The sequence below is a fragment of the Manis pentadactyla genome, chromosome 2 (genome assembly GCF_030020395.1).
Source record: "Manis pentadactyla isolate mManPen7 chromosome 2, mManPen7.hap1, whole genome shotgun sequence".
Lineage (NCBI taxonomy): Eukaryota > Metazoa > Chordata > Mammalia > Pholidota > Manidae > Manis > Manis pentadactyla.
In genome coordinates, this window is record NC_080020.1 from 161,980,705 (window position 1) to 162,001,869 (window position 21,165).

Genomic DNA, 21,165 nt, shown 5'->3' on the forward strand with positions numbered 1-21,165 from the left:
ATAAACTGCTGTCTGCAGTTGGAGACCCAGTAGAGCTGGTGGTGGTGTTCAAAGGCCTGAGAGCCGGAGGGCCAGTGGTGTAGATTCCAGTCCAAGTCTGAAGGTCTGAGAACCAGGAGTGTGGAGAGCAAGAGAAGACTGATGTCCCAGCTCAGGCAGACAAGCAGAGGGAGGGTATATCCAGCTTCCCTCCACCTTCTTGTCCTGGTCAGGCCCTCCATGGACTGGGTGATATTCCCCCACAATGGGGAGGGCCACATGCTTTATTCAGTCCACCAACTCAAAGGCTAATCTTTTCCAGAAATAATCTCACAGACACATACAGAAATGTTTTATCAGGTATCTAGGCATCCATGGCCCAGTCAAGTTGACATAAAATTGACCATCACATTGCAGTAATCACAACAGCATGCTCTGTCATAAGTATAGGCAAATAGATGAATGAAATGGAATTAAGAGTCTACAGATAAATCCATACATCTATGGACAATTGATTTTCAACAAGGGTGCCAAGACCTTTCAATGGGAGAAGAATAGTGTCTTCAACAAATGATGCCAGGACTGGCTGTCCCCTGCAGACCTCACAGACCAGCTCTCCCGGAGCGCCCTCCCTGCCCCCTCACCTTCTCCATGCACAGGATGACTATCCTGACAAGTTTCTCTCACCAGGGCTGGGTTGTGCAATGGGAAGGCAGAGCTGCAGGGCACACTCACACTCACATGGCTTTAAAGTAGGCATCTTTGTTGATGAGCCAATTTCCCATCTTGGGGTTATTCTAACAGGAATTCCACAGGAGTGGAGGGCAGGGGCAGCATCACACTTTCTAAGCTCTTCCTGACTCTGAATGTCTTGGTCTGGCTTACCCCCACCCCCAAGCAGGGTCGGGGGCCCCTCTCCATCATACTGTGGTCACAGTTCGCCTTCCTTCGTCCCTCACAAGCGATGCCCTTGAGGGCAGGCGGGGTCTTGGTCACTCCAGGCCCTCTGAGCCCCAGGACACTCAGGAGCCTCTCAATAACTACTCAAAAATAAAAGTTTTTTGTTTTTTTTTAAAGGAAGGAAAGCAGTGACCTAGATGGGGTCCAGCTAGACCATGCAATCCTGCGGGAGCTTGAGCATCCTGACCTCCCAGCCTCAGTTGCCCCGGTTGTCACGTGGAGTCACGACCACTTTCCAGGGCAGGGAGTGACCACACACTTGGGATTGCTTGGCGCGGCACAGCGGCGTCACCTCCTTACCGGAAAGCAAGGGTTTCCCAGTGGCTCTTTAGACACGCAGCCAGGGTCTCTGAAACGCCGTCAGGACGGAGGCGCGGACCCGGCCAACCCCGCCCCGCCCCGCCCCGCCCCGCCGGTCCCGCCCTCCCCACTCACTTCCCTCCCCAAAACGCCCCTCGCCCCCCACCTCACCCCGGCCCCGAAGTCTCAGCCGAGACCCGCCGGGACAGGTGTGCCCCGCGCGCCAAGATGCAGCTGCGGCTCTGGCTCCTTGCCACGCAGCTTGCAGGTAAGCCGGGGAGGTCGGGGGGCCGAGCGGGGGTCCGCGCTGCGCCGGGGCGGACAGAGCCCGAGTGGCGGCGTTTAGCACAGGCGGTCCCGGTCGGATGCGGAGCCCAGGGCTGCGGGGGACCTGGGGTCCTGGGAGTCCCGGGCCTCTGCCTAAAGCCTGAAGCTAGGGGAAGGAGAGGCAGGAAGAGAGGAGGGAGGAAAGGAGATGAGAAGGAAGAAAAGAGTGTGCAGGGAGGTCCAGAGAGGACGGGAAAATGCCTTTGTCCAAGGTCCGCACAGGGATGTGCGCCCAGAAAGGTTCCAGACTGGCTTTGATGCCCCAGCTTGGCGGGGAGTTGTGGAGACACATGTTCATTACTTCCGGGGAAGTAGTAGTACAATCCTCCAGGCACCAGGCTATTTATTGCCAGCTTCCAGACTGGTAAGGTGAGTGCTCTGCCTCGCTGTATCCCCCTGGCTGTGTCCTGGGCAGTGTGGTCACAGTAACAAGCTCGAGCGGGAAGTTTGGAATTGGGTTGCAAGGGACAGCCTAGGTGTCGCCTGACGAAGCCCCTCGGCACCCCAAACCCCTACTAACCTGCGGCTGATGGCTCTCTTGCCTCAAAGCCCAAAGATGGTGGTCCTACCAGGGGTGACAAGGCCTGCCAGGACTCGCTCTGACCCATCAAGCTCAAAAGCATCTTCAGTAGAAGTGAGTCCAGGCCCCTAAAGCTACCAAAGTTATTGCAGAGTATGTAAAATGGGCGTAAAATGGGATTTGGTGAAGATTAAATGAGATAATGCATTATTTTGAAATAACAGTTCCCTCTGAGAGTGGATCAACTGAGGCTACCAGGTGAATCAAATGAGATGACATGTGAGGCAAGGCCTGGCTCTGTGCTGGGCAAGCAGATGGGGCTCGGCCTCAGCTGGCTGTTCAGTCTCCAGGGGCCGGAAAAGCAAGTGGTCATGAGAGAGAGAGAGAGAAAGCAGGGTGTGTCTCAGCCAGGAAGAAGGAGGGGGAAGTACACAAACTTCCCAAGGCCCCTTCCTACCCCTTTAACCCTTCAAGGAGTCACTTCTGAGCTTTCTTGGAAAGGCTTCAGGAGTCTGTATATTTGCAACCCCCACTACATGCACACAAGCACATAGCCACAAGCTGGGAGAGGATCACACATTTCCTCAACTCAGGGAGTGGCTCAAAGCTCAGGTTCTGGGGCCCCAGACTTGGGTTTGAATGTGCATCCACCATATACAGGCTGTGAGACATTGAGCATGTCCTAACCTTTCTGAGCCTTCATTTCCTCGTATGTAAAATGGGCGTAAAACAGGGTTTGGTGAAGATTAAATGAGATAATGCATGCACCATGCTCAGCACGATTCAGTACATTCAATAAATATCAGCATTATCCATTCCTACCATCTACCCTAAGAGGTTAGGGACCCAAAACAATGAAGAACCTCTACTCTGCAGAAAAGGCAGTACGTGGTTGGGGAGAAAAGACAAGGCCTGGCAGCCACTTCGGCCCCAGGTACCATGTCATTCTTGATGCAGGTTGAAGCTCACAGTGGTCTGTGAGCAGAGTCAAAAAGTTTAAGTTCATATCATCAGCATTAGAGAAGGCCACTGTGGGGCACCTGAGCCACAGTACAGGCAAGATTGTGAATATGGGCCACCACCTCAGGAAGCCAGATCCTTCCAGGTACATGCACACATACACACACCTCCTCTGCTCACCTAGGTCTGTGTCTGCTCGGTGCTCCCTTGCTCCTGGGTCTCTGCCCTGGTCTGCAGAGTCTCCCTCTGCCCCAAAGCAGGAATGAAGGGCTCACTAGGTCAGATTCAGTTTGTTGGACTTGGGCTATGGAGGACCCACTCCAGTCCTTCTTAAGGCTTCATTTGATGCTGGTAATCAGGAGTCCTGCAGTGCAATCATGGGACAGTAATTTCCCCGGGCACAGTGCACAGTTTGCAGTGTGCTTTCTTGGACATTCCAACCCTTGGAGGTGGGGAGAGCAGTGACCCCAGCCACCCTCCTCTTAAAGGGAATCGACAGGTTCCATGCCTTGCCTGAGGTCCCACAACTGGTGTGGGGACGAAGCAGGTTCAAGGCCAGGTCTCAGAGCTCTGTGCCAGTTTTCCATGAACAACCCCTACTTGCCAGTGCTTCCCATCTGAGACTAAAGTGAACCCCCAGCACTGCTTCCGGGGTGTCTGCCTTTCCTCTGGGGAAGGGGGATCCTATGACATTATTTGCTGGGTTAGAGAACGGTGGGCTGTTATTATGCCTACCAGGGGACAGTGAGTTCCTCTCGCTGGTTGTCATCACTATCCAGAAAGGGTGGCTGGCCAGACCAGTCGTGTGCTCTCCTTCTGATTCTGAGCTCCTCTTCCAGATTTCCCTGGGTGTCCTTCAGCCACTTAGAGCCTACCAAGGTCTACATGGTGGCAGCAGGGCAAGGTCAACGGCGACCAGCTGTGACTTCAGACTAAATCTCTGGGTTTGGATCCCAGGTCACATATGAGCTGTTAGTGGGATGTTGAACCAGTAACTTCATGCCTCAGTTTCCACATCTGTGCGATGGGGATAAAAATCCTGAAATAAATTTGAGGCTGGATGAGATAATTTATGTAAAGAGCCAGGCAGATCAGCATGCAGTCAACACATGGGAGCTCTCTCTGGTGTCCCCTTTGTAAACACCTGCCTCATAAATGATCTCCTGGGAAGTGGGGTGTCAAGCTCTGAGTCCAGGAGCCACCAGCTGCATTTACACAGCCCCAGGACCCTGAAACTGGGCAGGTTCTTCCACAGCTTCTCCTTTGATCCTTGGTTCAGGGCTCCTCTGAGACCCCCAGCTGCGGCCAGGAAAACTGCTGATGGCCCTGCTCCTTCCGCTTCTCATAGTTCTCCACGGCAGCTCCGCACTCCAGCAGACCCCTGCCTCCCTGAAGATTCAGACGAACCGAATGGTGATGCTCTCCTGTGAAGCCAGAACCTCCCCCACTAGCATGCGCATCTACTGGCTGAGACAGCGCCAGGCGCCCAGTGTGGACAGTCACCACGAGTTCCTGGCCTTGTGGGATTCCGCAAAAGGGACCGTGTATGGCGAGGAGGTGGAGCAGGAGAAGCTAACTGCATTTCGGGATGCAAATCGGTTCATTCTCAATCTCACAAGTGTGAAGCCTGAGGACAGCGGTGTCTACTTTTGCATGACCATTGGAAACCCCGAGTTGACCTTCGGGAAGGGAACTCGGCTGAGCGTGGGTAAGACTCTGGCTCTTGTGAGTGCTGTTGATGAAAATTGAGCACCTACTGTGTGCCGGGTGTGTGCCAGGCACGGGAGTTGCCCCCACTCTCAGCGAGCCCCATTCTGCAGGATGGAATGACAGCCGTGAGCAATAGCACTGAGGCCAATAGTAGCAGAAACTATGTGTCAAGGCTAACCCAGGACCAAGTGTGTCAGGTGCTTTATATAGTTGCTACGCTGAGTGCTGCCAGCCCCCTGGGAGGCAGGTACTGTTCGATTCCCATTGCAGAGTGATGCTTAGACACATGGCTACTGCTCCTAGGGACAGGGAAGTGCTGTCCTTCAGACACATGAGGCCCACCTGAGGCTATGGCTGGATTGCACTGAGACTGCAGGCCCTATGGTGGTCTCAGAAACCCCCACTGAGTGTGCACCCGGGGAGAGAAGGCCCTCACTGCATGCACATCCTCAGAGAGAACATTTCTTTTTTTTTTTTTTTTTTTTTTAATTTTTTTTTTTTTTTAATTTTTTTTTTATTGAAGGGTAGTTGACAACAGCATTGCATTACATTAGTTTCAGGTGTACAACACAGCGACTCAACATTTATATACATGATATTTCTAGGTACCAGGTATCACCATACCAAGTTGTTACAATATTTTGACTATATTCCTTATGCTATACATTACATCCCGGTTACTTATTTATTTTACAATTGGAAGTGTGTTTATATATATATATATATATATATATATATATATATTGTGAGGGCATCTCTCATATTTATTGATCAAATAGTTGTTAACCACAACAAATCTCTTTATAGGGGGGTCAATACTCAATGCACAATCATTAATCCACCCCAAGCCCAATTTTCATCAGTCTCCAATCTTCTGATGCATAACGAACAAATTCTTACATGGAGTACAAATTCTTACATAGTGAATAAGTTACATGGTGAACAGTGCAAGGGCAGTCATCACAGAAGCTTTCGGTTTTGTTAATGCATTATGAACTATACACAGTCAGTTCAAATATGAATATTCATTTGATTTTTAAACCTGATTTATATGTGGATACCACATTTCTCTATTATTATTATTTTTAATAAAATGCTGAAGTGGTAGGTAGATACGAGATAAAGGTAGAAAACAGAGTTTAGTGTTGTAAGAGAGCAAATGTAGATGATCAGGTGTGTGCCTGTAGACTATGTGTTAATCCGCACTAGACGAGGGCAATAAACATCCATGTATGCAGAAGATTTCTCTCAGAACATGAGGGGGGAGGTTCTAAGCCTCACCTCTGCTGCTCCCCATTTTCTCACCAGATGGCCCCCTGCGACTGTGCCTGTCTTAGGTTGTTCCTCCCTTGAGGAATCTTACCCGTCTCTGGCTAACCAGTCATCTTCCAGGGCCATACAGGGAAATGTGAAGTTGGTAAGTGAGAGAGAGGCCTTATCGTTTGAAAAGGTTAGCTTTTTACTTCTTTGCATATTTATGCCCTGTGGCTTCTATGCCCAGCATTTGTCTTGAGGTGTCTTTACCACTTGGAAGAATTATGATACTTGGTAAAGTCGACATGTGGCACGAGTTCTATTTAAAGGTTGTGATTAGGTAGGAAGAAGAAAAGCTACAGAAGTAGCAGGCAGAAGAAAACCTGGGAAGATTGATTATTTCTTTGACATATCTTCTTGTAGAGTAACTTCAGCATGGATAGGTTTTAAACGACTAATTAAATTGTGCACACACATTAACATAATAGGAATATAGTTACCTAACCAAAGCATACCTGTAATTACCAGCCATCTCCAGTGAAACCAAGAAAACCAGTTAGGCACCTTAGGCATTTGTGAAAACTTATCTATGATATGGTGGATATTGTCCGACTGAACTTAAACAATCTGAGAGAATTCAGATAAACTAGAACACCCCATTCCTGGGGACTGTTCATATCCCATATGTTCTTTTAACGATAAATAGTCTGTGGTTGTAAGATTTTGGAGTGCTACAATTTGCACTTCTCCTAATTCTTGGTTGAGTTCCAACAGTATAGATCCAGTCCAATTTTTGTTTTACTGCATGCACAGGCCAGCTTAGATATCTCCTTCATCTTTCCCATGGCAAGTCCAGGAACTGGTGGGATGAGTGCATCTACACCTGTGACAGTGCGTGGATCTTTGTTGAAGTTTTTTTTTTTTTTCTGATCATCTTCTGTCATGAGTCTTCCCGAGAGTGCTGATGTTGGAAGTTCTTTTTCATATCGTATCTTAGTTCATTTTCGGGGTAGCCAAATTAGGCTTTGATCCTCTGTATAAACACACACAGACCCTTTGCCTACACTTTTATATGTCCTTTATATCATTGTGTAGAACTCATTAGAGGTCACCACATAGGAACTGCATTTTTTTTTTTAATCATTAATCTACACTTACATGACGAATACTTTGTTTACTAGGCTCTCCCCTATACCAGGTCCCCCCTATATACTCCTTTACAGTCACTGTCCATCAGCGTAGCAACCTGTTGTAGAATCACTACTTGTCTTCTCTGTGTTGTACAGCCCTCCCCTTTCTCCCACCCCGCTATGGATGCTAATCTTAATACCCCCCTACTTCTTCCCCCCCTTACCCCTCCCTTCCCACCCATCCTCCCCAGTCCCTTTCCCTTTGGTACCTGTTAGTCCATTCTTGAGTTCTGTGATTCTGCTGATGTTTTGTTCCTTCAGTTTTTCCTTTGTTCTTATATTCCACAGATGAGTGAAATCATTTGGTATTTATCTTTCTCTGCTTGGCTTGTTTCACTGAGCAAAATACCCTCCAGCTCCATCCATGTTGCTGCAAATGGTTGGATTTGCCCTTTTCTTATGGCTGAGTAGTATTCCATTGTGTATATGTACCACATCTTCTTTATCCATTCATCTATCGATGGACATTTAGGTTGCTTCCAATTCTTGGCTATTGTAAATAGTGCTGCGATAAACATAGGGGTACATTGGTCTTTCTCATACTTGATTGCTGCATTCTTAGGGTAAATTCCTAGGAGTGCAATTCCTGGGTCAAATGGTATGTCTGTTTTGAGCATTTTGATGTACCTCCATACTGCTTCCCACAATGGTTGAACAAGTTTACATTCCCACCAGCAGTGTAGGAGGGTTCCCCTTTCTCCACAGCCTCGCCAACATTTGTTGTTGTTTGTCTTTTGGATGGCAGCCATCCTTACTGGTGTGAGGTGATACCTCATTGTAGTTTTAATTTGCATTTCTCAGAGAGAACATTTCTAGGGCCAGTGGAGGGGCAGATGCTCTCACGTTCTGCATGGGGGCCTACAGCTCAAACTCACACCCACAGTTGCAGGGAATGAAGAGACTGGACCCCAGGCCCAGCTGCAAATTCTGCTGTGAATTCACATTGTGCCTCTGGGCAGGTGACTCCCTTGCTGGGCCTCAGTTTCTCATCTGCATCATGGGGCTGCTCTATCATGCATGGCCTCCATGACCCCCTCCATCCCTGGGAAGCTGCTGTTCCATGAGTTAAGTCAGCATGTCCAGGAAACTGTGCATATATTGTAAGCCATAGATGTAAGTTAAAGTTTTCTAATAGTCACATTAAAAAAGTAAAAAGAAACAAGTGAAACTAATTTCAGTAATATATCTTATTGAACTCCATTTATCAACATTATCACTGTAACATGTAATCAGTATAAAAATTATTATAGAAGTGTTTTCCTTTCCCTTTTCCTACTAAGTGTTGGATGTGTATTGTACCCATACAGCACACATTCCACACGCTCAGTAGCACATGTGTCAAGGAGTGGCCATGTGCACAGAGAGGATTAAACTGTCATGGCTGTGAAGGAACTGTGGCAGAGATTCTCCAAGGCCCACATGTGGCTTTAGCCCCATCCCCAGGTTAGCCCGCGGCCAGAGCCAAGCCCCTGCTGGCCTCCCACAGTCCTGCTTCCAGCTCACCTGGGTCCTTAGGCTGGGGGAGTGACTCTGAGAGTGACAAGGGGACCCCCCAGAAATTAGACCACTCAGCAGGGGAAAATGCAGGGACAGTTGGAGATGGCAGCACGTGAGGAGGATGGAAACCAGAGTGACAGGCCCTCACACACCACCAGCCTTGGGTCTTAAATCAGGAGGTTGGTGTGGGGGTGTGAGAGCTCTGGGTAAGAAGCCCAGGCACCCCTCTGCAGGGAGTGACTGATCCCTGTATTGAAAGTTGGGCTTTTGGGGATTTGGGGTTTGGGTTTGGTTTATGATTTTCCTCTCTCTAAGCCTCACATCTTCCCACTCATGAGATTTCAGGGTCTGAGAAAGGTGGATGACGAAATAAGCAAAACTGGTTTTCAGAAGCTGTCCCCCTACCCCTACCACCACCCACTCCCTCCTGGCTTTGATATTTCCAATCCCTTCATGCTGCCCAACTCCCCAAGAATAGCAATCCCTCTGCAGAGCATGTGCTGGCAACCCTATCATCTCCCAGGATCAGGGTATCCGGAAGTGGAGCCCATCCTTCCTGCCAGAAGGTCAGTGCCTTTGAAGAAGGAAGCTCGGATAGTAGAAAAAGAGTTTGGGCAAAAACAGGGCCTTTTTCAGGCCCTGTAGGGACAACAATGGACTCAAAAGGCCTGTCCATTTCAAAGAGGAGAGAAGCAGAGAGATTTTAACTTGGGGGAGGGGGTCAGGAGGAATTGTGGGGGCCTGGCTCTTAGCAAGAGGTTAAAATGGACAAGCATCCCCCAAACCTTCCATCAGACCTGGGCCACCAGGCCCAGCCAAGGCACTGAGGCCCTTTCGGCCCGGCTGCCCTGCAGGCTCACCACAGACCTCTGTGTAAAGTCAGGGAAGCCAACGCTTAAGAGCCCTGAGGGCGGGGGAGATGAGAACCCCTCCAGCAGAGGGCCGGCGTGGAGCGCACTCCGGAGCACTGCGGCTAATGCTCTCCTCGCTTCCCTCAGCGCTCTGACCACCCAGGGCCTTGGCTTGATCTGAGGTGCTTAACTTTTTGTCAAAAGACATTTGCACCTGAGGCACACTGCATAGTAAGAGCCTAGAATCACCGTCTTTGGGCTCAGATCCTGGCCCTGCTGTTCAATGCCTCTTGGATTTAGGGCAAGTTATCTCAGCTCTGAGCCTAGTCTTCTTCAGGGATAAAATGGGGACAACAGTGCCTGTCCCCAGAGCTGTTGGTTCAATAAGCTGAAGCTGCAGTGCCTGCCACTGCCACCAGCACATGGTGGGAGCTTCGTAGTGTTTGTTCTAGTTAGTTGGTTTTTTCTAGAAACCCCAGGAAGCAAGCAGAGTAGAGCGTGTCATCTCTACTTTCCAGAGGAGGCTCAGGTCGGTGAAGGTCTGAAAGGTGCACTTTTTATATAGAAGATGCCAGCCCCCAAATGACCCATTCGCTGGTGGCCCCTCCCTGCCCCTTTGATGCTTGAGTTTAATTTCATGGTGTCACCCTATTGCCTCTCCTACCATTTTACAGAAAATCATTTCAGTGATGTGTCTTCCCTCAACCCCTAAAGGCAAGGGTTGGATTCAGCAGCACCAGGGTTCACCCCCTTCCTCAGCCCCTCAGGGTCTTCCTCTGCTCTGTGGGCTTGTCCTACTGCCCTATCTCAACACCTGTATGTGACACTGGATTAGAACAAAAGAGAAGAGTGACCCTCAGGAGTCAGGAGAGGGGCTCAGGGTCTCAGGCTGGCACTTCTCACTGTGGGGCCTCAGGCGCCGGCCTCTCACATCACCAGCGTTCACCTTTGAAATGAAGGGTTGAGATTAGACTGAAGGTCTCTCTAGCTCTGATACTATGTAATTTTTAAAGACCCCTGAGAAGGAAAGAAAATCCCGATATTTGCAATGTGCCTGGTATTGTACATTCAGAAAAGGGCACCCCCTCCTTTCTATGAGCTTCGTCCACTCACTTAGGGATTGGCAGTGGGCTGAGGGGCTGGCCATGCCAAGGGCTTGGGGACTCTGGCTTCAGCTTTAGGTCTTCACCAGGTGGAGCCATGTGTACTGCACACCTTGCTGGACACAATGTCCCCTTTAATTCTCAAAACAATCCCCAGAAGGAGATGGGAGTCATCTTTATTTCTGCAGATGGGGAAACTGAGGCACAGGTAGGACTTGCCCCAAGTCACACAGTGGTTAACTCGGGGTGCTGGGGCACCATTCAGGTCTGTGTGGCTCCAAAGACCTCTTGCCCTAGGACTCTAAGCTGACCCCCAGGCCAAGGCCCTTACAGATCTGAGAGTTGGGAGAGCAGATCAAAAATTCTATTGCTCTGTGATCTTCAGGCCCCACGACAGCTGAGGGAACTGCATAAGAACTCTAGTACCTGGATGCAAGCCGTGTGGCTTTAAGTCTTGTCTCTAAGGCTACATACTGTTTATGGGCTAAGATAAGCATCTTGCTTACTTTCTATAGTTGATGTCCTTCCCACCACTGCCCAGCCCACCAAGAAGTCCACCCCAAAGAAGAAAGTGTGCCGGTTCCCAAACCCTGTGACTCCGAAAGGTGAGTTCACTCGTCCCCCGGGACCTCAGAGTGCAGCAAACACTGCCCCTCCCTGCCCTCCCTCCCTCCACAAGCCCTTCCCAAGTGTGGGCAGGCGCTGTTCCTCTGGCCCCGCCCAAGCGGGACGGGGAAGGGAAGCCTCACAGGACAAACTTAATGGAGGCTACATTTCCCCCCAAAACTTCCACACAAATATTCCTAGCAGATGAGTCCTAACAGCCAAAAAGTAGAAACAACTCAAATGTCCACCAGCTGATGAATGGGTTAACACAATATGGAATATCCACGCAATATAATACTATTTGGCCATAATAAACAATGAAGTATAAATAAAGCTACAACATGGATGAATCTTGAAAATATGCAGTGAAAGAAGATAATCACAAAAGAGCATACATTATATAATCCCACTGATATGAAATGTCCAGAATATGGCATCCCAGAAAGACAGAAAGTAGATTAGTGTTTGCCTAAGGTTGTAGGTGGGCAATGGGGAAGGAATGGGAGTGATTGCTAACCAGTACATAATTTCTTTTCAGAGTGATAAAATGTTCTAAAATTAGATTGTGGTGATGGTTGCACAACTCTGTGACTATACCAAAAACCATTAAATTTTACACTTTGAACAGGTGAACTTTATGATATGTATATTATATCTCAATAAAGCTGTCAAAACACCCAACACAAAGAACCAGCACTTTAAATTTTCCCAGTTTTGATGCCTTACAGAGGACCTAACACCCAATATATGCTTAACAAATGTTTGTGAATGAGTGAACAAACTCCCCTCTCTGTGCTATGAGCACCAGATACCACAGCTGAAGTACACACACACATATCAGCCCAAGTGTGTTTGTGGAAAAGTGCTCACCTCTGCTCCCCAGAAGTTACTGGTGACAAGCAAAAAGTGCCATCTGCTCCTACCCTTAGAACAAACTGCAAGCAGACACACCAGGGCTGCCTGGCACTGCTGGGATTGCTCTGTCTTCAATATATAAAGTACCAGAAAGAGTCCCGGAGGGAGACATCTAATGGGATCCAGGGGATGGCAGAAGGAAGCTCCTGTATAAGATCACAGTAAAAAAGAAAATCAGAACCTATGTACAGAAAGGCAAAGTTATGGGGAACATAAAGGTGGGGACAGGATGACCTGACTTTATAAATTATTTATGTCCCACAACTTCACTTAAAGAATACCAGGCAGTGTACAACAGAAAAGGGCCCAAGAGGCAAATACAACAGGACCATTAAGTCATATGAGGATGCAGAAGTCAAGTCTGTGCTGTGGCTCTGGAGAAGCAAGCAAACACAGCTGCAGCAAAGTGAATGCTCCAAATAACATGGCACCACAAACCTGCCCCACAGTGATGTAAAGAAGTAACCCCACACAGCAGAGCCTTCATCTTGGTTTACATTCCAGAAGAAATCTTTATATAAGGACCATTGAATGATAGTGAATTCAGTAACACTTTTATAAATGATGAAAAAACGGACTTTCCATTTCTTGCATCATTTTTTATATCAACCCTTAGTAAAATCTTAGGGTAAAATACAAACCCAACATTAGTAGGATACTAAGAATAACCAAGATATGTGTTAAGATGGCGGAATGGGAGAAGTAGGTGGAAGCTGCATTAGGGATGGGGGCCATGGGGCACTGTAGCCTAGTGGTGAGCCAGCCAGGCCTAGGTCTGCATCCCTGTCTACTGTGCCTATACTGTGTGACCTTGGGAAAGGGATTCAGGCCTTCTGAACCTCAGTTTCCTCATCTGTAAAATGGGGGAGTTTACCTCGCTAAAGGGAAGGCAGGGTTAAATGAAATACTATTCCTGAGGTGCTCAGCTTGGCAGGCTGCCCATACAGAGCTCAAAGCTTGTTGTCACGAGTGACACCCACATGCACCCACTAGGGGGAAGGACCTGCTCCTTAAAACTTAGGGCTGTGCCTTGAGCTAACACTTGGAAGTGCTGGGGAACAATTTCCCAACCACTGTCTCAGGAGCAGTGTGGTGTGATCCAGGTCTCATGAGGCCCCAAAACCCAAGAAAGGCAAGGAAAGCCAGGCCAGGCTCCCTAGTGTGGCTCTGGCTGCTGGCTCCCTGCCCCAGAAGGCTTTTCACCGCCTTTACAGAAGAAGCAGCTTTTCCTGGAACCACATTCGGGTAGTGATCTCGCTGTGTCACTGGCCTCCAGTTCAGTTATGACCAGTCCTCAGGAAGCTCCCCTGACCCACCTCCTCCTCAGAGGGAGGGGACCTTCCTGCCATGTGTGACCCTGCAACCTTCACCCACATGCATCAGTTTAAAAAAAAACTTTATTGAGGTATAATTTGCATGTCACAAAATTGACCCATATTAAACATACAACTCAATGATTTTTAGTAAATTCACCAAGTTATGCAACCACCACAATTTAGTTTTAGAACATTTCCACCACCCCAGCAAGATCCTTTGCACTGGTTTACCACTAGTGTCTATTCCCACTCTAGCCCCTGACAACTGCTAATCTACTCTCAATCTCTATAGATCTGCCTCTTCTGGACATTTCATATAAGTGGAATCACACAATATACCTTTCATTCCTGGCTTCTTTCACTTAGCATTTACTTTGTTTTTGAGGCCCATCCTGTATGGGAGGCAGATAGAGACCCTTGAATTTCAGAGGTGGAAGGACTTTCAAGGGCCTCTCACCCAACCTTCTGCCCAGTGTAGGAATCTCCTCTCCACATCTCACCATCCAGCCTTGGCGAGGGTGCCCCCCCAACCCATGGAGCAGCCCACCCCATTTCCTCCCCTGCCTCTCATGCCCACAGCTGTTTTGGCAGGACTACAGCACCTTTAGAACTTGCAGGACCTGGTCCACACCCTGGCCCTGCCTTTCATAGCTGGGTGACCTTGGGCATGTAATTTCACCTCTTTAAATCTTGTTTTTTCTGAACTGTAAAATGATAGTACCTCCCCTCCTCATGAGATAGAAGTGTGCAATTAGTATTGTACTTGGCACATAACAGTCGGTAAAAATTCTCTCCCTTCTCTGACATCCAAAACTCTCAATTTTTTTACCTCAAGCCCAGATATATAGCCTTTCCCTTTTCATTCAGGGATCCTGGGTCTGCTTCTCAGCTACTCACAGGCACTAGCCTTAGGGGCACGAAGAGAGTCAGAGAAGAATTTGGGGCATTCATAATATAAACTCTGCTGTTGAAATACAACACACATGAACAAAGGAACAAATGGGCAGCTCATGGAAGAAAAGTCATACAAGTGGCTGATACATAAGAACAGACTGAAGCTGATAGGGAATTGAAGTGAACTACAATTTTTTTTTTGGTATCATTAATCTACAATTACATGAGCAACATTATGGTTACTAGTGAACTATGATTTTTGACCCTCAGGACTGGCAGCAATTAAAAACTTTGATGATACCAAGGGTTGGCAGAGTGCGTGATCAGTGGTCAGAAATGGAAATCAGTGCAGTCTTGCAGGAAGGCATTTGAGAGCATCTATTACAATCTTAAATGGATGTAGTCTAATGGTTTAGTAGTTCCTATTTTCAGTATCTGCTGCAGGCAGGCTCCTGCATAAGGAGAAATGTACCAGGATGTTCTCTATAGAGTTGTTTATAAAAGTAAAATCAAAATGCCCACTGATGGCTTAATCATCCATGGTACATCCATATTTCAAATGCTACTCTGCTCAAAAAAAGAATGTGTGGACACGTTTCAGTGAAGAAGAAACATGTTTACAGAACAGTTTGTACATATAAGACACCGTATGCTTTAAGAAAAAAACAACTGTATGTCTATGTAAACTATATATGTGTAAATGCAAAGAGAGAGCCACCAAATTAACCAGGGCAGTTACTTCTGTGAAGGAGCCAGGATGCCAAGAGTCATTCTAACCATATACTTGAATCTTTTATGATGAAAATATATTCAGCTAGTTCTTGTGAAACTCAGAGTTTTAAAAATAAATAATAAAAATCCCATTACCAGGAATGAAAACTGTGTATCTCTTTTGAATATAAATAACTCCTGAGTTTGATTAATTTTTAAAAATTGGGATGTGAGGCATGCGATTTTATATATAAAATTACCTCAGTGTGATTCAAGTCCCTAGAGAAGAGACTAGAAGAATTAGGCACACAGTGGCATTCGCATATGGAGGGGGAGATGGGGCTTCCAGTTGACTTTCCTCTCTGTATATTTTATCTGCATGTCTCACATGTTCACCATGTGCGTCTTCCAGGCCTGTCTTGCAGCCGCCTCACCCTTGGCCTGCTGGCGGCGGGCGGCCTGGTTCTGCTGGCGTCCGTGAGTGCTGCCCTCCACCTGCACTGTAAGTTGTGCCCTCCTGGGCTATCATGCGGACCCCTTTTGCCATCAAGGCATCCCTGAGGGTACTTCCTTCTGTAGGGAACAGGGTGGATGGCATCCAGGAAGTTTGCCCCCCACTGTCCCTCTCACACCCTTTGGCAGTTCCAGAGGCGATCCTTGGCCTGAGGCCCTGCAGGGATGAGAGACCACCGTGTCTCTGGAGTCAGGGAAACCTGGGTTTAAATTCAACCCTGCTGCTCGCTGATAAGTGACATTGGGTGCATGTCCTGGCCTCTCTGAGCCCATTCAGGAGTAACGATGTCACCCACCTCCCAGGGCTACTGTCTGTGAAGTCCTGCCCAAAGTGCTGGGCCTGGGCTGTGTGCCCAGGAAGCAGGAACTCCTGAGGGCAGTTGGGGTGGAAGCAGTACCCAGAAGAGCTCACAGTGGGGCTTGCTTCATGTTTCCACAAGCTGGAACCTCCCCCACCAACCCCTCCCCTACCCCCAACCCCCATGAGGCTGAAGGGAAACTCAGAGATGGCCGCTGCTGTGGTCCACTTTGAACATGAGATCATCTCCTCCTGTGACTCCCCAGGCCCTGCTCTGCGCTGGGTTCTAAGAAAGAGGGCAGCTGTGGGGAAGCTCTTCCTTGGTACTGCTGCTCACCTGTGCCACCTCCAGCAGGCCACTAACGCTCTCTGGGCTTCTATAAAAATGGGGCAGGGGATGGCCCATAGGGGCCATCAGTGGCTAGGTCAGTGGCTCTTTTATAGGTCACAGACCCCTCTGAACATGTGGTGACAATTATGAACCCTCTCCCCAGAGAAATGTGTCAAACGCACATTTTTGCATACAGTTATCCCACACCAAGGGATCCATTTATCCCATTCTAAGGGCCCCATTCAAGTTCAGTGGTCTGCAAGCTTTTTTAATGATCATCAGTAAAAACTTTAAAAATTATAAACACTCAATGCAATTGGCTATACTTATTAATTTATTATATTACACATGCTATTAAAGGTGCTTCAAAAACAAAACAGAAAGGATGAACTAAAGATGTAAATAGATACGCTTATATATCCTTCCTTGCCCAGTGGGAAACCTTGCACATCCTCTGAGTACATGAGCTCTAGATCAGGACCCCCCGTCATTCCTAACATGCGGTCAGGGCAAGATCCCACAATTCCGTTTAAGGACACACAGACTGGAGCAGGTTAACTGAGTTGGAATTCTGGCTTTACCACTTACCAGCTGCATGACTTTGAACTCATTACTCAGTAACACGCTCACTCTGTGTGTCAGTTTCCCTGCAAGATGGGGATAAGCAGAGTAGTGTCCAACTCAGGTTGGCTGTGAGCATTAGGGAGTTAAAACTCATGAAGCTGGAGCGCCAGGGATGTGGTCAGAGGTGTTGGCTGCCCCCCTGTAGCCTTCCTCTTCTCTCTCTGGGGCGTGGTGTCAGCAGCCCACAGCCCGTGCCACTAATGTTCTTGTTTTCTTCTTCCAGGCCAGCAGAGGAGAGCCCGGCTTCGCCTCTTGAAACAGTAAGTATTGGGGGCCTCAGAAATGTGTCAGTTTCGCAGCCCCAGGTGTGGTCCTGGGCTGGCTCAACCCAGCTGCTGCTCACAGCCCCCAGCTACAAGCAGTCAAAGCCAGCCTTCAAAGCAATCATAGGCTGTATAAATAGATGGGGTGACAGAGTTCCGGAAAAGAGATAATCTAAACAAAAATACCAATGGATCATTTAAGTGTATTTCAAATATGGCAAGATTTAGCTCTTAGCTCTCCCAATGACAGTGAACTCTTGCATGCCCAGAACACGGTGGGATATTCCAAACTCCTTCCCGTCCATTATTTCATTCAGCTCAGTCCTGCGTGACCTAGGAGCTACTTTTTACAGACCAGTTGAAAGGCTTGCTCCAAGTGCTGGGATAGTAAAGAGCCAAGTCGGATCTAAAGACGAGTCAGTCCGTGCAAGGCTGGCATCTTCACGGGCTCCCTTCCTGCCAGCATGGGATGTTTGGTCCCCTCCTCTGCCCTGGACCCCACCTGGGTCCCAAGAGTTTGCAAGCAGAAGGCTTGCTTTTCATGGTCCCTGAGCTGTGTGAACACAGGCAGAGAAGCCCAGAGGCTGAGAGAGGCCGGAGGCTGCCAGCTGCTCCCAGCCTCCAGGACTTTCAGGCCCAGTTGGGCCACAAGCAGTGTTTTTGGATTGCTTTTTCTTCCTCAAAATAGAGACTCTTTTCCAACTACCTATCTCATTAATGACAACCCCTCCATATAGAGGTGCTTGGGAAAAAAAGAAAGCCCACACCTCCAGGTTGAAAAGGGCAGCAGGCCTTGTGCTCCAGAGCCGCGGCCAGGGTCTGAGGCAAACCTGTGTGTGAACGCTGTCTGCCATTCATAAACCATGCAGCTGTACGTGAGTCACGTCACCTCTCTGAACTTCTGATTCCTCATCTGTAAAATGGGATAACAGTATCAACCTCATGGCTATTGAGAGGATTTCCTGGGGCAATACTCAGAGGTTGGCCCCCGGTCCCATGGAGTCAATTGGGACTTTCAGAAAGTCCAGCTCATGTCATTTGCGAAAGTTAACTTTACGAGCCCAACAACTAAGAAACAAAATGTATCTTTAAATACTCTATAATATATTTAGCATATAAACTCTCTGCATTATGTTCTATATTACAACATACATTATATTTTATACATAGCTGCTTAACCATAATTGCTTCAATATGCCTGCTGTGTGTGTATATATATATATAGATATTTTGTTGTTGTTGTTGTTGTTATTGTTGTCATTGACAGCAGCTTTATTCATAGTTGCCAAAACTTGAAAGCAACCAAAATGTTCCACAATAGGTGAATGAACAAATAAACTGGGGTACAGTCAGACAAAGGGATACTATTCAGTGATAAAAAGAAATGAGCTGTCATATGCCTACTGTATTTTATGGGCAATTTTCAATGATAATTTTGAGTGTGTGTAATATCTACCTTATATACTGGATTTGGAAACCACCCCCTACCTAAGAGACAGTAATTTGAGTGTACTGTCCAAGCCTAGACCTCCAGAATGTTCTGCTCAAGATGTTCTCCATGGTGACCTTTTATGGAGAATGAGTCCCCTTTAGGGGACTCACTCCTTCATTTTAACTTGTCCCCAGTGATTTGACACCATTCTGGGGGGAACTGGGTGCTTGGGCAAACCCAGGGGTTCTAAGGACCCACCAAGGTGGGGAAGGGGCTGGGGGTGGTTGTGGGTGGGACCCTGAGCCCCCCTCTCCCTCTGCTCACAGCTCTGCTCTCTTCTATTACCTGCAGTTACACTCAACTTAAGACATTCTTTAAACAAAAGGGTTTGTGGCTAACAAAAATGTTTGAAAACCACCTCTCGTTTGGCTACCATGATCCGGGTGTGGACAGAGAAGTCCAGGGCCTTGCAGATCAGCTGCTCCAAACTCAAGTTGCAGTTTGGGGCAGATGTTACCCAGGCTCTCACTGGCCTCAGAAGATCATCCCATCAGCAGGCCTTCCTCTGGGCCCTTAGTGTGCATTGGTGAATAGCTGTCACAGAAAGTCCTGCAGGAAGTAACAGTATTCAAAGCTGGAGTTCTTTGGGCTGCATTTCATGAACTTTTTAATATTTTGAATGAGTAAGATGGTCCCTAAAAACCTACTAACACAAACTCCTGACCCCAGACTACTTACTTGGAATGAGGCCCTCCATCCTCATTTGCCGTTTGTTTCTGTTACAGGAAATTCAGTATCATTTGCTGGAAAATAAGTGGTTTCACAACTTGCTGTTGCTTTCAGGTTTTATAAGTGAGCAGAGAATATGCTTTTGGTGTCCTGCCGCAAAAATATACTGGTCAGTAATGAACGAGATCTGGAAAAGTACGAGAACGGACACACCCAACCATGGGAATTTCATTGACCTGCTGACGCCGCCTGCTTTTAACTACTGCAAGTTCTTTCTGTGACCCTCATGCATGGGAACTTGTTAGTTGGTCATTGGGAATCTTAGAAAGCTTCAGAGCCTCAGGGCACTCCCTGTAACTCAGGGGCATGCTAGAGGGTTGGGTAAGAAACGTGCTCCGGACACCACTCTGGCTGGGACCTTTGGTGTTGGCTGCCCAGCCACCATCTTGCAAGTTGCTTTGCCGTGCTAACGCAGTGACACTGAGTCCTAAGTCTCTCCTGGGATGGTGCTGAGACGGCTCGCCTTAGTTTTCCCAGTCTGGAGCTCACTGTCCTCACAGACAGCCCCAGAGACCAGACCCCACGTGGAAATAAGCCTTCCAGCAGGGCCTGACCTGGTGCCCACAGTCATTTCCATCCCTGAGGCCCCTCCTGGGGGACTGGGGACTTGTGGTTTGGGGGGCAGGAGGTCACTTGATTTTCCAGTAGGAAGTTCCTCACCTTCTACTTCTGCCTTTCCATGGCTTGTATATTTCTTCTGTCACTCTCTGTTTTATGAAAATGTCTGGGCTGTAAAAATAAAATCCTGAGTAAAAGATGTAAATGGCTCCTGTGATGTAATAGCCCATCTGTACCTCAGAGATATTGGCTCAGCATCTGACATCCTCATTGGCCCACACAGCACGCGGGAGTCCACACGGAAGGGGCTGAGAAGCACCCAGGGCCCCAGGGCCCCAGAGCCATGCAGGGCTGCAGGGACTGACCTCCTCCTCTCGCCACTCCCAAGCTGCCTTCATTTCTCTTGAGGGTGGAACCCCACCAGGGAATCCTGGCCACAAGGCTGGTGACCTTGCCTTAAAGAGAAGGTGGGAGGCACCAGGGTCTCTGTCACATTCCCAGTAATTGCCAGAGAAACAAACTGCAAGGCAAAAATGCTGAACTGGGAGAGGGGAGTTCAGGTGAAGCCTCTGTGCCTTTTGAAAAAGTCCGGGGATCTTAGCTCTCCACCCTGGGCTTTAGCATCCTCAGGCTGCATTAACAGAAGCCCCGTGCCCGGCAGAAGGAGTGAGTCCCACCTGCTGCCGGCTCAGAGCTGAGAGATGCAGGTGAAGGAGGGCAGTGGAAAACCAGGAGCAATGTTGCCCCAACATGTACAAACTGACAGAAAACAGGAAAGGAAAGGTGGCTCCAGGGGAGGGGACAGCGGAGCCATCTCCTGCCGTCCTGAGATGCTGCCTGGGGAATGGAGGGCACTGCAGAACTAGGTGTGGTGGGCGGGAGTTAGAAGGCATACAGGCAGACGGTGCTCAGGAGGAGAAAATATTTTCTGCCCATCGGCTCAGAGCACAGCAGGACAGGCTGCCTCCCAAGGCTGAGGGGAGATGGGAAGGGCCATGCAGCCTGGAGCCGACTCCTCCAGGGTTCACTTTTAAGGTGAGCTACTTGCTCAGAAATGTCCCATTCAATGATAAGGGACTAAGTAAGGCCCAGTTTTGGGGCCTGCCCTTCCTCGGGCTCACATCCAGTCTGCAGTGTAAGTCAGAGCAGGGTGAAGGCCCCTAGTCCCACTGCGGGTCCTGCCATTTAACAGCCGTCGGCCTGCTGGTGTCTTGGCAGTTGTGTTTAGTTGTTTGCAAGTTCATATGGGGACAGGCTGGGGGAC

At 48.4% G+C, this 21,165-nt stretch overlaps 1 protein-coding gene across 1 annotated transcript; it reads left to right on the plus strand.

Annotated features, from left to right (window-relative positions):
• The first annotated feature begins 1,388 nt into the window (after positions 1-1,388).
• On the plus strand, positions 1,389-20,100 carry CD8B (CD8 subunit beta). The gene is made up of 6 exons (XM_036931116.2): positions 1,389-1,507; positions 4,395-4,754; positions 11,167-11,256; positions 15,506-15,595; positions 17,083-17,119; positions 19,398-20,100. Exons 1-6 carry the CDS (start codon positions 1,468-1,470, stop codon positions 19,408-19,410), a joined length of 630 nt encoding a protein of 209 aa, XP_036787011.2. The 5' UTR covers positions 1,389-1,467; the 3' UTR covers positions 19,411-20,100.
• Positions 20,101-21,165: the final 1,065 nt, after the last annotated feature.

Coding starts and splice junctions, on each gene's coding strand:
- CD8B (XM_036931116.2), top strand. CDS start 1,468: ATGCAGCTGCGGCTCTGGCTCCTTGCCACGCAGCTTGCAG. Junction 1,508..4,394: donor CCTTGCCACGCAGCTTGCAG/GTAAGCCGGGGA, acceptor CGCTTCTCATAG/TTCTCCACGGCAGCTCCGCA. Junction 15,596..17,082: donor TGCTGCCCTCCACCTGCACT/GTAAGTTGTGCC, acceptor TTCTTCTTCCAG/GCCAGCAGAGGAGAGCCCGG.